Source organism: Prionailurus viverrinus, chromosome A1, assembly GCF_022837055.1.
Source record: "Prionailurus viverrinus isolate Anna chromosome A1, UM_Priviv_1.0, whole genome shotgun sequence".
Classification (NCBI taxonomy): domain Eukaryota; kingdom Metazoa; phylum Chordata; class Mammalia; order Carnivora; family Felidae; genus Prionailurus; species Prionailurus viverrinus.
The window spans coordinates 181,250,294-181,266,410 of NC_062561.1; the positions used below are offsets into that span (position 1 = coordinate 181,250,294).

The 16,117-nt window shown below is 47.7% G+C and overlaps 1 protein-coding gene across 1 annotated transcript in view; it reads left to right on the forward strand.

Annotated features, from left to right (window-relative positions):
- SLIT3 (slit guidance ligand 3) overlaps window positions 1–16,117 on the forward strand; it is a 594,639-nt gene that overhangs the window by 482,431 nt on the left and 96,091 nt on the right. The window contains exons 10-12 of the mRNA XM_047873095.1: window positions 4,130–4,201; window positions 8,997–9,068; window positions 12,672–12,743. Coding sequence (XP_047729051.1) covers window positions 4,130–4,201; window positions 8,997–9,068; window positions 12,672–12,743 — 216 coding nt within the window. The remainder of the gene's footprint in view (window positions 1–4,129; window positions 4,202–8,996; window positions 9,069–12,671; window positions 12,744–16,117) is intronic.

Sequence of the window (16,117 nt, forward strand, 5' to 3'; positions counted from 1 at the left end):
TTTTACTGGTGCCGGAAGATGTTCAGATGTTTGATTTGTATGTTTGTTTTTATGCTAGTTCTATTAAATCAGTTTGCAGCCTGAAGAATGTTTGCCAGACAAAGAAAGACACATGTGCCATTTAAGAGAGACCTAAAACAGCTGTTGGCTTCAGACACCTCTCTAAATGTGACAGTTTTTTGCTGATGCTAATGCTTCTTTTTGTTCTTCACACTGAATTCTTGTCACTGGGAGTATGGATCTTTGCATGCTTGTTCCAGGCTATATAAAACCTACCAGGGGCTGTTTGCTACATAGAAAGTTTGTGTGTGCACAGCACTGTAGTCTTACTCCCTTGACAAAGGGGCCATTTCTCTGAGGATGAGCTGCCAGCAACTAAAAATGGAGATGCCTCAGCTACAAATGGGATTCAACAAAGCTTAGTGACTGCGGGCTCAGGTTTTTGAATTGAATAAACTTGCCTGCATTTCCTTCCAGCTGTAGCTCTTCCTGACTCTGTGAATTTGGACAAGAGACTTAACATCTCCGAGCCTCCATTTTCTCACGTTTAAAGCGGGGATGGTAACGATGAATAGGACCTGCCTCACCATGGTGTAAATATTAAGATAAACAAGCCATGTAAAACTCTTAGCCTAATGCCTGACTTACAAGCACCTGACACCTCATAGCTCTTACTATTGTTATTACCCCTTCCCTTGCCTTTACCTCACATTCAAAGGACACTGACTATTCACAACTGTACCACCCCAGACAAACTCTGATCCCCCCTGGAGCGAAGTTAACCCACATCATGGCATGGCCTTGGCACTCCATAAGGGATCGGGTGTCTAGCCAGGACCCACAGCAGCATAAGAAGCAGAGAGACTGCAGACACAAATACCATCCCCAGAGTGTACTAGTCTGATGGGTACAGGACGCACAGAGCCGTCCCTGCTAAGATTGAAGTTCTTTGCTCAAAACCACACCTTTGTACTCTGTTTGCATATTTGTATGTATTCGCATCTGTATTGCATCTCCCTCAGCTCCTACAGCCTTTTTACAAAATGCCTATGTCTTTTTTTTATTTCCTTATGAAATTTTATTTTAAGTTTATTTATTTTTTAAAATTTACATCCAAGTAAGTTAGCATATAGTGCAATAATGATTTCAGGAGCAGAAGCCAATGACTTCATCCCCTATGTAATAACACCCAGTGCTCATCCCAACAAGTGTCCTCCTTAATGCCCCTTGCCCATTTAGCCCATCCCCCACCCACAACCCCCACCCCCAGCAACCCTCATTTTGTTCTCTATATTTTAAGAGTCTCTTATGGTTTGTCCCCCTCCCTGTTTTTATATTATCTTTGCTTCCCTTCCCTTATGTTCATCTGTTTTGTATCTTAAATTCCACATATGAGTAAGGTTATACGATACTTGTCTTTCTCTGACTGACTAACTTCACTTAGCATAATCCACTCTAGTTCTATCCACGGCGTGGCAAATGGCAAGACAAAATACCCACTTACACAGAGGCTGCATGATGTCTCAGAATCAGCATTGGGGTCATAACCTCCTAAACTCTTCTGTGACTTTGGGGAGGCCACTTTAGCCTCTAGGCCTCAATTTCTCTGTTTTCAGAAAGAAAGGCAGTATGTCCGATGTGTAGAAACAGGTGTCAGTTCTGCCTCTTGCTAGCTCTGTCACTCTGGATGGGCTATTTGATCCCTGTAGGTTTTATTTTCCTCATCCACCAAATGAGGCCAACATAGCTTGCCTCATACATGTAAGGATTAAAAGAGATACTAGACATAAATCAACTTGGCCTCATAAATGATCGCTCTTCCTGTTTGTTATGATAGCAATAGAATTTGGTTCTGTGGTGGACCATCTTGGGCTGTCTCTATCCCCAGATGATTAAATTCCTCAGGGACAGGTACCACATATTGCTCATGGATTCATCCCTCCCTTGAATCTTACACCCCTCACTAAAGTGCAGGTTAATTTGTTATGAATTGCACTGACAGCCGGCCGACCACGCACCCCCGGCTGGCCTGACTTGCCTAGGTTCTTGGCCTGCAGCTGGAAGCAGTGGGTCCTCTTGTGAAAATGGAGGGGGTTACCATCGTTACAGACAGTGGCTGTCCCCAGAGGCATCATCCAGCCGCAATCCCTTGCCAAAGTGGCAGGTGAATCACAGGATTCCTGGAGAGCATTTTCCACCTGACTGGCAGCCCCAGAGACCCATGGAGCTGTTGCCTGGGCTGAGAGATCCCTGCTGAACTCTGCTCGGCTGGAGAACAAGAATGTCCTTGGAGCTTCCCTGCTGCCTCTGCGGCTGGCTGTATCGGGTAGCCCACAGTCTCTGAGACCTTGTGGCATGCTCTTGTGCCTTACCAAGAACCAGCCAGGCCCCTGTCTGGCCAGCCTGTGCCCATGTGCCCAGCAGAACACGCTCCCCACCCCCTCCAGCAGGCCACAAAGGCTTTCTTAATAGACCGTGGCAGTCTCATTTGTAGACTCTATTCATCTAGCAGCCAAGAATGATCTGTCCTGATGCTCCCTCTCTCCTCCCACCCGCCTTTCCTCTTTCTCTCTCCCCCACCCACCCTTCCTTTGGCCTAGAGAGTGATTTGTCTGTGTTATGGGTAGGCCTGACAAACCATTCCACATTAGCAGCTGAGATGTTGTTTGAAATGGGAAAATTGCTGGCAAACTGCTCCATTAGCGGTTCCAGTAACAAATACTCTCTTCCCCCAATGAAGATGAGATCGCAGAGGCACAAATTAATACGACTGTCTCCCCGACTCTGCAGCGGGGATTACTCTTCAAGATGAATGGGTTCATCCCAGCCAGAAATGTGCAGCCACTGGATGTAGCCTCTGAGGGAGCCACTTCCGCCCGTCTGTTCCTTCTGCTCCCCCCACCCTCCGCCCCTGCGCACACCTTTTTTTGTGTCTTCCCAGCTGAGAGGTTAGGGAACATCCGTGCCAAATGAGAAGGTGATGACAAGACCCGTGCCTTGGAGACAAGGGAGATAGACGAGAAGGAGATGCTGAGTCCTCAGCCGAGGCCTGAGGGCGTCACTCATCACCTCTAATAGAGGACCCTGCCTCCTACTCAGGCCTGTTTCCCACCACACCTGTTCTTGGTAACAGGAAGTCACCTGAGAGGCGAGAGAATAGAGATGCTTACTCACTTCTCTTCAAGAAAGTTCTCGGCCCTGGGCCTGGGGCCTATGACATCTCTTGTCATTCCAGAGTTACAAGAGAGGAAGGTCTTCAGGAAAGTCTGTAACATAGTAAAGCCACAGATTCTAGCAGCATCCCAGGGGAGTGGTCTGGTCGGGGCCCCTAGGGTCCTCAGGGTGTCGGAGTCAGTTTGATGAATGGCAGGCTGGGAGCCTAAAGACTTGAAGGCCATTTCTCCAGCATATTAGAACAGCCCATTGAAAAACCCAGAAACAAATAATCAAATGTTATTTATTGTATGTTGTATTCCTGAAACTAATATTATATGTCAGTTATACCTTAATTTTTAAGAAAGCCTGGAATGAAGTCAGCCATTGTCATTTCTGCCTGTACAATACCCCAGTGGCAGTGTGGTTGAGTTTTTTTTTAATTTTTTTTTTTTAACGTTTATTTATTTTTGAGACAGAGACAGAGCGTGAATGGGGGAGGGCCAGAAGAGAGGGAGACAGAATCTGAAACAGGCTCCAGGCTCTGAGCTGTCAGCACAGAGCCCGACGTGGGGCTCCAACTCACGGACCGTGAGATCATGACCTGAGCCGAAGTCAGACGCTTAGCCGACTGAGCCACCCAGGCTCCCCAGTGGTTGAATTTTTGACAGAATGGTGACATGCTTCCAAGGCAGATGGGCATTGCTGGCCCATAGGCCACCTCTTTTTCTTCTCTTTATCCCTTTGACTTTTTCAGCATGCCAGTTACTTCCCACAGCTTTTGTGAAGAAGACATCTGCCTTCAAAGACCACTTAGAATAAGCAAGAACCAAAATCCTGCAGAAGTTTGCCCAGTGTCCCGCAACCAGTATCTGGTGCCACTTGATGGGAGGGGCCGTCCTGTCCCTCAAGACCCTCAGCAACCGCCTGTTGACAGGTGGATGGTTAACTGACTCTTCTCTGCTCTGTTTCCCAGACGCCTGGAACAGAACTCCATCAAATCCATCCCTGCTGGAGCCTTCACCCAGTACAAGAAACTGAAGCGAATGTGAGTTTCCCCTGGGGAGGAATGAACCAGATGTTTTCAGTCTGGGGGGTAATATGCCCTATGTAGTAGGCGACCTGCCCAGATGACAGCCCACATCACATTCCTCATGGAGAGCCCAGTGTCAGGCCTGGAATGCTTTCCTGAGATTGCGAGGTAAGGTTCAGGAGTGTTGCTTTCATATGGTGAGGTGTAGCGATGTAGACACCTCAGAGCTGAGGGCCTCTCCAACTAGAGCGAAGTAAAATTATCTAGGTGAGAGGTGCAGCTGCATTGGCCTAAAAAAGCCCATACTACCATGTTTATTGTCCTCTGGCTTTCATGATGTGGACCTGAAGTAGGAACTTCAGTAAAAATGAGATGGCAATGGCCTTGTATCAATCTCCAGCACCTTAACATGTTGGCTGTGGTACATGCCTACAACTGTGCACACATTCACCTAACAAAGAGTAACTGTCCACCACCTGCAAGGAATTGCAGGGTCTGTGGAGAGAGCATGCTCTCATGGAGCTCACACATTTGAGTGGGCAAACACAGAAAAGAAACAAGTATCAGAAATTGCTAAGTACTAGAAAGTGAAACAAAGGGCGGGCCCACGAAAGCCTCTCTGTACAGGTGATCCAAATGAAGGGTGGGAATGAGGAGCTCTTGAGAGAGAGCAGCTGAAAGGCCCTGGGGAGCGTGCATGGATGGATGGATTGCAGAGCAGGGAGGGGGACAGAGGCAGGGCTTGTGTTGGAGAGGTGGGAAGGTAGAGGCCAGATCCTGTGACCCTTTAGACCATGACAAGGACTTTCTGTTCTAAGTGAGATAAGAAGCCTTGGGCCCTTCCTTATTCTCCAACCACATATGACTTGCCTGTGATTATCCCCACCACCCCCATTACCGCTGCATCCGGTATCACTGCTACCATTACATCCTATCAGTCCCTGGTTACGCCAGTGCTGCCATTCCTTCCCTCTCACGGCTCCACTGACAGCATCCTGTACCATGGTACTCATCCCCGCCATTGTGGTGATGTCATCATCACTGCCTTCCCCAGCCCCATGACTGCCCTGAGCATGACTCTGTGAGTCACGCAGAGCAGGGCACTCTGAGGGGACGCCAGTAGGATTCGGAAATGGCCCAGCCATTGCCAGCTTGGATATTTAGAATCTGGGAGGGAGATTCCTTTCCCTTTTCTGAGCTGAGAAATCATTTCTTACAGTCCAGTAACCAAAATGCTGCTCTTATCTCAGTTACTTACTGTCTCTGGCCTCCCACAGAGGAAAAAGAGAGCAGGTAGAAATATGCACAGGCTCGATCTTGTTCCCTTCCAGTGAAGGCTGATTCATCGGTTTCCCTTGAGTAGGAGAGCCTACATTGAAGAGGTTAAGTGTCTGCTGACTCCTTTTTATGTTAAAAATAAACATCCCCAAGAAACAGTGGCATTGGTTGGCTTTACCCTCAGATCTTGGGAAGGCAACTTCCCATCTCCCTGGAAATCCAAACCAAACAAGATTTTCTCCTGGTACAATTCCAGAAGTAGAAACCAACCTAATGAGCCAGCCCTGAGCACATACTTTTCCCCTCCCCTTGGCAGCATTCTTGCTGGAGGAGCTGTATAAATATAGGCCTTAATATTTAAAACCTTAGGCCATTAATCTCCTGGTCTCCCTGCTTCCCCAGCTCACTCCATACCCCCCCCCAATTCATTTTTAAAGCCTAACTTGATTATGCAGCCAGATAGTAATTTCAGTGAAAAATGACAAGTTCAGTCACTGCCCCAACCTATATCTCTTGCATGATTTAAGTTACTGCTCTAATTTTTTGTGAGGTCCAGGTAATTTAGAGCTTGGCTATGTTTTACTGTCCTTTCTTCATCCCATTGGAGTTGCCATGATCTGTGCATTCAAAATTCATAAGACCTTCTCAGTCACGACCTGGGAAGTGAATTTAATTTTTGATCACTTCTGATGTTACTGATATTTATTATGATGCCCCCTTACCCGCCCCCCCCCCCCCACCAAAGGGATGGCAGTAGGGAAAGGAGACCACTTACAGATTTTTCCAGCTAACAGAACCTCACAAATCAAGATGGAAGTATGACAGCTTGGGAGAAATAGGGCCCCTGGTCAGAATGGGTTTTAAAACCCTAAGTGTGAATTCCTCATAGGTGTACATGAACCAGTCTCTCTCTCTCTGAGAGAAGTTTCCCCTCAACTATGAATGAACCACACCCTCCTCCTCTCTCTAATAACAACAACAACAACAACAACAAAAAGCCCCTGGAATGAATGACTTTGTCCCTATTTCTCGTGTCCAGCTTAGTAGAAAAAAATACTTCCAGGTAAAAACTAGTATCAAGGTAGAGCCATTTGAGAGGAGAACAGAGGGCACTAGAGAGAAGCCCTCAGTTGACAGGGTTGGTTAACTGATGGCGCTGACACATGGGGACCAGAGCTGTGTGGTGTGGCTGGAAGGGCGTGTTCTTTTGTCTCCATGCTCTGAGGTAGAGTAGAATCCACAGGTGCCAGCACCTCCCCACTTGAGCCTTGCCCGCATGGAATTTGCCACCTTGACTCTGAAGAGTCTAGAAAGTCCGCTGCCTCTTGTCCATCAAGTTTGTAAGCCCCAGGGGACTGGGGTGGGTCAGAGACCAACCAAGCCATAAAATGCTGTGGCCTAAAGTATGACCCAGGGATCACGTGAATGGGAATCACATAGAGATGTGTTACCTATGCAGACTTTTTAGCTCCCTTCCCCAGGCTAGCCAAAGCAGACTCCCTGTGGGTGCACTTTGAAAACCACTGATCTCTAGTGACCCAGATGCCTGGAGTCAGCTCAGGGCCACCTACTATGGACTGGGAGGGGTCAAGCATGGAGACTGGTAGGCAGCAGAAGCCTTTCCCAGCCTGCCTTCTGTCCAGTGCCACTACCTTTTGCATCCATCTTTGTGAAGTGAGGGGAGACTTGAGATGCCAGCCCTCTACCTGAATAGCCATGTCAAGTCCCCTCTGGCTCTGGGTCCTTGCCCTCAGAGGGTTGCTGTTTCCTTCCTGCAGTATTAAGAACTAAGATGAAGTGACCCTCCAGGAGCAGTTCCCAGCTAAACTATCACTTGTCCAGTTCTACTCCCCATCATCTCCAAAACCACAAGACATCCCTCCTGTGCTGCAGAGAGGAGTGCCTCCAAAAGGCTAGCTGTGGACTGAATACCACTTTGCCCTGACAAGGCTAAAGCAGAGGGCTTTCCCTCCACCCCACGTCCCAGAACTTCCTCTTGCATACTGGGGGGTCTCAGTAGCTTGAAGAGACGTCCCGTGATCAGGAAAACAAAATAAAAAACCCAGTCTTGCTCACTAGTCTGATCTGAGCACAGACCCTGCATGCCTGCCTGGAATGCCTTGCTAGGCAGGCAGGCCAAGGGCGAGCAAGATTAGGATAATCCAGGGCATTTGCTTGTTAAGACCCTTCTACAAAAGTGGAGCGCCGAAGAAAAGCCTGGTGTAAACTGACGAGTTTGTGAGCACAATCTGTGGATTTGTAAGAGGCGATCTTGCCAGCTAAAGGGATAAGCTCGACAGCTGTGCCTAAGAAGCCTTAACCTGTGAAATATCTTTCAACTTACCGGCTTCAGAAGCAGGGAGGGAAGAGAGCAGAGGCCTAGGAAAAGTGGTTGTGCAACGCTTTAGAAGGAGGGGAGAGACAGACCGGGGAGGGTGCTTAAGAGGCTGGGGGCTGGGGTGTCTGGCCTCGCTGGAGGCAGTTGCTTAAGGATCTGCTTAGATGTGCTTTCTTCTCCGTATCCCCTTGTCTCCTCCTCATTGACCCTCCAAGACCTCAGCTCTCTCTCTTCTGAACAAAAGCAAAGATCCATTGATTTATTTTGTTAAAGGAAAAGAACTGGAGAGGTACGTTGCCTCTGGAAATTGGAGCATCTCACCTTCCAGTGACAGGAGCCCAGAGGCCGCCCCTGAGCTAATGGCTCAGAACGTCTCCCCCTCAGAACTGAGGGCCGGGTGCTCACAAGTCACTGGGATGCAGGAAAGGGGACAGCCTCTGGGCTTTGGGGAGGAGCCGGGTCAGGGAGATTCCTCTGCGCCAGCCCGGCCAACCAGGGGAGCTGCCTTCTGTTACACAGCGTCCCTCTCATCCACGTTACCCCAAAGCCCTAGGCATCACTCCCCAGGCTTGTGCCTTTCTGAGGAGCACTCCAGTGACAAATCCACATCTCAGAGGCATCCCGTGAGAATCGCGTGATGTGCTTACGTCACACGACCTGAAGGATGCCCTGAACCAGACAGAGACTTAAGTCCCTGCTCAAAACCTCTTTTCAGGTCAGGAAGGAAAGGTCACTGAGGAGGTGAAATGACTCAGGACTATTTGGGGGAAAAAATAAGCATTGGCTGAGGCATGAGACAAGAAGATGATGCTTGCAAGAACCCTGGCCTGTGTTTGGGTGAGGCAGGCTTCTGCTTCATTTATGCTATAATTGCTTGGTAATGCGACAAGGCCCTAATGTGACTGAGTGCAGTCTTCCCTACAAAGTGAGGGCTCACATGTGCAAAGCCATATGTCGAAGTCAGGGTGCCGTGGGTGGGCATTCTTTGAAAGCCAAGAAGAGTGAAAACATGTGGTATATTTTATGAAGAGACAGTTGAACTGAATGGTCCTTAAGCCCCTTCTCTTGTGCGATGAATACATAAATTGATTAATTCTCACCATTTTCAATATCTGAAATGCTTGACTCACACTTAAGAATGGTCGTATCACACCTTTGAGCTATGTTCTCAGACTCTCCCATTAATGTTTTTAGAGACATCAGCAAGAATCAGATATCGGACATTGCTCCAGATGCCTTCCAGGGTCTGAAATCACTCACGTCGCTGTAAGTGGGGAGCAGAGTCATGGGGGAGTGGCGGTGGGGGGAGGGGGGGGAAATGTGTCCATATTTTTCAGGAGGTGTTTATCAAGGTTTTATGTTCCCTTACACACTTGTGGCAACCTGGTAAAAGAAACAAATATTTCTTCAGGGGAAATTGATCTTAGGGAATATTTCTACAACCCAAATGCATTATTTTTATTGATTAAGTGCCCAGCAGCCTTCCTAGCTATTGGCTTCTAATTCAAATGCATCTTCAGCTCTACCCACACGTCCCCCTCCTGCCCTGCGTGCCTCAGCAGCGCTCTCTAGGGAGATGGAAGGACAGAATGGTAATGTATGTTTATTACCAACGTGCCCATTTCTCCCAACTATGTGACCTCGTCAAGGGAGGAGCTAATTTTCTTCCCCTGATTTTCAGGCTTTTTCTCCAAACCAACCTCATGGCCTTTGTTCTGAGAAAGCACACTTGCCATCCTGTAAAGGCTTCTTTTCTTGGGTTTTGCAACCCTAGGGCAGCCTACTGGATGGAACCACGGCCTCATCCACCAGTGAGTCAGAGACCCACAGGGGCAAGAAGGCATGGGGCTTTGTCCTGTGGCTCACCGTGTGGCATGGGTAATGTGACTTGAGCCTACTGTGTATTTTCCTCACAGACAAAACGAGGATAGTGATACCTTTTCTGCCTACCACATATTCAATGGTGACCACGATTACAATAATTGGCAGCACTTATTAAGCACTTACTGTGTGCCAGATACTGTACTAGGAGTCTTGCAATTTTAATCCTGATAACAACCTAATACACAGACTCTATCCACTTCCTTCTTTTACAGTAGAAGGAATCGGGTGATCTAAGCCCCACACAGACAGGGACTTTTCTCTGTTTGGATCCTGGCTGAATCTCTGGCACCTCAAACAGTACCTGGCACATGATAATTGCACAAAGCTAAAGCATGTTGAATGAATGCAATTATCTGAAATCCACAACTGGGAGATGCAGGATTGGATCCCAAGCAGTATGACTCCAGGACCCATGCTCTCAATCCCCAATGCTATGCTGCCTCTCGAGATAATATGAAAGAAACAGTATACAGTAAGATACAAGAAAAGCATCCTCAGTTGATATTATTTATATCATTTGGTGACCTGCCCACTGAGTAAGAGTGAGGACGCTCAGAAGCAAGCTGTCAATGCTTCCTTCTCTCTGTAACCTGTTTGCTTAATTTATGAGTGGGCAGGTAACAAGATCCACATTTTTCCCCACCTGGCCCCATCCCACTGGGAAGGGGCTGAGGACAGGGAAGTGTCTTGATTCAGCTGTTGCCGGCTGCTTGCAGAGTAAATTAGTTTCATTTATCGAACAGAACATCTGGCTGGGATATCAAAGACAGGATTGTATATGAGATTAGTGTCTGCGTATTATGCCGAAGATCACAGAGGAGCAGGGAGAGTGGCTGTGTGCTGCCAGGATCCTGTCCCTGCCCCCACCCTCCTATTGCCCTTATCTAGTTTCCCTCTGCTGGGACTTGGGAACAATCCGAGGACAGTGAGATGCTTCTGGTCCTACAGGAAACAAAATTCAGAATCTGTTTGTCATATGTGAAATGGCATCCCACTAGCCAGTTCCAAAGTACACACTGGGGCATTAAGTGAAGTGCCCCCTGACCTCTAATATATGCATTCATCCTTCCAAGTATGCCTGCTAGGTACTGCATCGTCTTACAGGCATGGAGAATGTGGCAGTGAACTGGACGGACAAGACCCTCGGTCTCATGGAGCTTGGAACACAAACATACCCAATCCAAACTCACCAGGGGCCAAGCTAAAGGGCAGGAAAGCCTTGCCCGTACTCATTCATTTATTCTTTCAACAAATACTGTGCTGAACCCTGTTCAGCTCTCAGCTCTAGGGACCCTGCCATGAGCAAGCCACATAATATCGCCACATGCATGGAGCCTACGTTCAAGTGAGCTGAGAGGTAGGGGCACAGAAAATGTTTAAAATAAAGAAATATATGAGTAGTAGAACATGACATAATGAAAAGTAATGAGGAAATAAAAATAAAGTGACAGGTGGTGAAAAACATTAAAATATTCTGGAGAAACTTCCCAAGGATGAGATGTTTGCACTCAGATATGAAAGGTGTGAAGAAGGCAGTCAAGGAAAGATTTTGGGGGAAAGCCAGGTGGGTCTACACCCAGATTGCTCCACAGTAGACCCACAGCCCTCTTCAGTCTGCTGGGGGGTGGTTTGGACCCACGAGGTTAGAGCTGTCCCATAGGGAGGTCTGATGGGTCATGTGAGGATCCCCTGCCCCAGTCCCGGGCCCCTCCACCCCACCAGCTACTGCTGCACCACAATTTCTGACATCAGCCAAGACAAGCAGACAGGGACACTACTACATTTGGCACAGTGAGCAGGGGGACATTCATATGAATTACAAATTGAGCCTGAGCCATCATGCTGACTTTTATTTACTCATTAATTTGTTGAAACATTAATGAAACCCACCCACAGGCTGAGTGAGACACTCACGCTTTTTCCTGGTGGTGTCTGGAAAATAGGGGGTTTGGTTTAGCATTCCCATTTCCTGTTTCCCCACCCTAATATTTTGTCTCCTCAAAGACATATAACAGCCTGAATTTGTGGTCTGAGTGGGAATTGGATATTGCATTCATTCAGGATACTTCAGGGCCCAAGAGGGAATTGAAGGGGGGGGGGGGAAACCAACCCTCCCAAATCAGTTCTCTCCATCTCAAAGGAGGCTGGGCCCAGGAGAAGCAGTCTGTGCCATGGATGAGAGCAGAGAGCGGCCAGCAGGACCCCCTGGGTGCTGGGCTGGAGAAGCAGACAGTAGAATTCTTCCCCAAGCGCTCCCAAGTCACCAAAGCCCAGCCCACCAATAGGAGGCCCAGTATGAGGGACCTGTACACCTACTAGAGAGGAGAGTAAAATAATTCAGAGTTTCTTGGTTCCTAGAGCTCAAAGACTAGGCAAAGGGGCTGGAGTGTGGGGGCCATTGCTCTGAGGTAACAATTCCTTGCTCTCCAGTTTTTCCTGTGAGCCAGTCTTTGACTCTGCGGTCCCTGTGCCATCTGGATAGGACCCCCAAAACTCAAAGCCCTGCCTAGAGGGATGATTAAAGAACTCAGCTCAGGAATTCCTAGGATACAACGGGATATTAAAAGGAAACGTTCTGTAGGCTGGGCTCAGCCTGATCAATATCCATTGAAGACAAGAAGACACAGGGCCGGCCAGCTTCCTACACATCTTATTTATTGCCGAGGTGTGAGTCATATTAGCAGCTCAGGGAGACACTACAAGGGGACCGCTGCGCCCTATTGTGGATTATTTATTAAGCTGGGCTGCCCAGTAATGAAACAGGATGGAGCTGATTTCTCCTTGCCTCCCAGACAGCCTGTCTCTGCAGCCCCTGTGGCACTTGCCTGCTGTCTCACTGGTAAGGAGGAAGGGTAAGGCCGGCCAGGGAAGGAGATGCTCTGAGAAGCCCCACCCACCTACAGGAGTTGGCAGAGGCGATGGCCTCTCACTTGAGTGGGCTTCAGTGGCCTCACATCACAGAGACTGCTGTCTTCTCTTTTCTAGGGTGCTGTATGGAAACAAGATCACCGAGATTGCCAAGGGACTGTTTGATGGGCTGGTATCCCTACAGCTGCTGTGAGTAGGCATATTGTCACTATGTATGTCTCTAGGAATGTCTACTGGCTCTTCACCTGCAGACTTTGAGCCATGCTCAGTACAGTTCTTTTGACTTTACACACACCAAAAGGGGGGAGGAGATTCTGAGCTGTCCACCCCACACTTCCACCACCTCTTTTTGATGGAAGGACAGCCAGGGAGTTGGCAGAGGGAGACCAAGGTCAATGTGAACAAACCTACATGATACATTACAGCTCAGGAACCTGGACGGGGCATGAGTCACTAACCATAGGTCTGGAGGCTAGAAATTAAGGCTGAATGGAATCCTACAAGGGGAAGCATCTTGCAGGAGCATGCTAGGAATTTAGGGAACTAAAACATTCACACCTTATTCCGATAAAGCTGAAACAGCTGCTGATACACATGTGACCTTGAAGAAGGGTTGGGGGTGGGATGGTGAAATAATTATAGAAGAACATAATCAGTCACCAATATGACTCTATCTGGGTAAGATATAGCTGAGGGGGTAAGAGTTTATTTAACTATTTATTAAAATTTTTGTTAATGTTTATTCAATTTTTGAAAGACAGGTAGAGACAGAGCACAAGCAGGGGTGGGGCAGAGAGAGAGGGGGACACAGAATCCGAAGCAGGCTCCAGGCCCTAAGCTGTCAGCACAGAGCCTGACACAGGGCTCAAACTCACGAACCGCGAGATCATGACCTGAGCCGAAGTTGGATGCTCAACCGACTGAGCCACCCAGGCACCCCAGAGTTTATTTAATTTAAAGGAAGACTTGTTGCCTCAAATTTTAAGCTCTAGGATTATTTATTTGCATTTATTTCATTCTGGTCATTTGAGCTTTAAATGTTTGAAGAATATAATTGAACTCTGATGTGGAAAGGCAAGGAAAGGAATTTAGCTTGTCATATATTTTAAGATTCTATGATGGGGGAGAGTTATCTGTAGTTTGTGATTAGGTAGCCAAGGGGTCTATGCGCATGTGCCATGGGCATGGGAGTACATGTGCGCACATACACATCCTGCTCGGTGACCATCACAATTCCTAGGAGTATGAGGAATTGATCTTGAGTATCCTGGGAACACTGGAGAATGCCAGGTCTCAGAGAGGTAAACGCCTTGCCCTCAATCACACAGCAAAATAGGTGTGGAAACTGGAGAAGAGTTTACATGGCCCTGTGTCTCAGAAGGCTCTCAGCCTTCGAATAGAGGTGTGTGTCTGAGTAAAGATGAGTGAGTGAGCGTGTGTGTCTTTGTAAAACTATCTCCCAAGTCACAGGCAGTGAGGAAGGAGCCCAGGGCCTCCCGACTTCCTGTGTGCAGTTAAACAAAGCTGCGGCAGGAATTTGCAGACCAGGTAGGCAAGCTGGGTCTCCGGGTGGGTGGGAGGCCAGGCACAAAAATAGAGAGAGGAAGGCCCGGTGACTCCCAGAGACTCTTCAAGAAAGAGGAAATGAGATTTGTCCTCAGCCTTTACCTTCTCACATCTTTACTCACTCCCCTTCCCATGTCCTGTAAGACTCAGACCTGGACGGTTCTCCTAAGACAATGCAGTCATGTAAATCATGCCCAGCTAGTTTCCAGGCAGCATGTCCATCTACAAGCAGCAGTCAGGTTTGTTTCAATGAAGCTGAGAGCAAGAGAAAGAAGATTCTTTTGTGTCTTTTCTTCTCTGTATCTCCTCTCACCTCCATCTCCACGTCTGTCTCACTCTGTGAATCTCTGTGTGGGCATCTTTGAGTTCAGAGGTCCCAGCCCTTGGGTGAGCCTTTAAAGCTATTTGTTACAGTGACCCACCAGGGCTCTGCAGGGAGCTGGGTGTTTCACAGATGGTATTCTTTGTTTGTAGCAAAGAAACTGTAAATCGTAACCACCTCCATAAGGCTAGTTAACTGTAGCTATTAATCCCTTGAAAGAAGAGTAACAGTAGCATTGGCGTTGAGGTAGATTTGGGGGTGGTTGTGTTGTACTGGGCTGGGGTGAGTATCCTTTTACAATCTGCGTGTCTAGTGTAGACAGAAAAATGTCATTGCATGCATTAAGGAGAAATCTAGCATGCATCAAAGTGCCTAGCAGAGCGCATGGCATGTTGCAAAGATTCAATAAATGCATGGGTTTGGGGGGAGTTTATTTCTGGGGGGGTTGCATATTTTTTAAAAAAGGAAATGTCTCCCAGCTTGGAGCAGATAGCAGTGACGATATTAATAGAACTCACAGGATTTGCATGGGCCAGGAACTCTAGTTTAATCTCACCAAAATTTTGAGCAGATGGAATGGAATAGCTGGGAGTAAACTAGGAGTAAAGACAAAGCATCCCTGCCTTGCGCGTGACCAGGAGTTGACACAACTCAGGCAAGCTTGCTCTCCAGAAAGAAGCAGCAACTGCAGCCGTCATTGGGCTTTGACCTGCCGCTGAGCTGTTGGAAAGCAGGTCCTGATTAGATCTAATTTAGCGTCCAGCCCGTTGTAGATTGGATTTCTCCTTGTTAGACTGGAGACACTCTGATAAGAAGGCTCTGATTAGAATACCCTGGTAGTCTGGGTAATTTCCTCTCCTTTGACTCCAAGGCTTTTTGTAAGAGATTCGTGTTTATTTCTCTCTCCCTGTTTCTCAAATTATTGGTGCATCACAAAGCCAAGCTGTCTCTGCCACGTGAAGCGATCTCGGATATTTCCTCTCTGGCACAACTCACGGTGTTGTCGGTAGTAAAGGGGGTACATTGTAGTTGTCCTGCCTGCGCCCCCTTATCCCATTGTTCCACATTTTCCAGCCATCCTGCCAGATTTTCCCAGGCCCTGCATGTACTCAGTCCTCCTGGGTCCCGTTCTTGAGATGCTTATTGCAGCAGATGGTCAACACTGAGAATAGAATATCTCAGGCTTCAGAGTTTCTTGGAGGCCACCAAAAATGGGCTACATGGAAACACTTAAAAGTCCTGGGAATGATCCCCTAAACCCAATGCCCTGTCCTCTGGGTGTCAGCCTCCAAAGAGTCACCTCCTTTTGTTTAAGTTCCAGAATTTCAGAGGTCAAAGGAACGTCAGGGCTCCAAGCACAGTCTCCTACCCAGCTAGTGCAGAACCCCCTCCCACGCCCTCTGTGACAAATTTTTCTATCTGTTCTTGCTGATGGTGTCTGTGATAAGTCATCATTGTGTACTTAGAAAGTTAGGCAGTTCTTTCTTATACTAAAGCTCAGTAATGGCTTCTGGGGAAACTCAGAAAAGGCTATTCTCAAAATCTTCAAAGGTTTCAAAATAACTAGTATGTCTCCCTGTAATTAATCCTAAACAGGTTCCGTTCCTGCAGACATTCATGGTATAAACACACATTCATTGGTCATTAGTAACAGTCCTTATTTATCTTTGGGGGT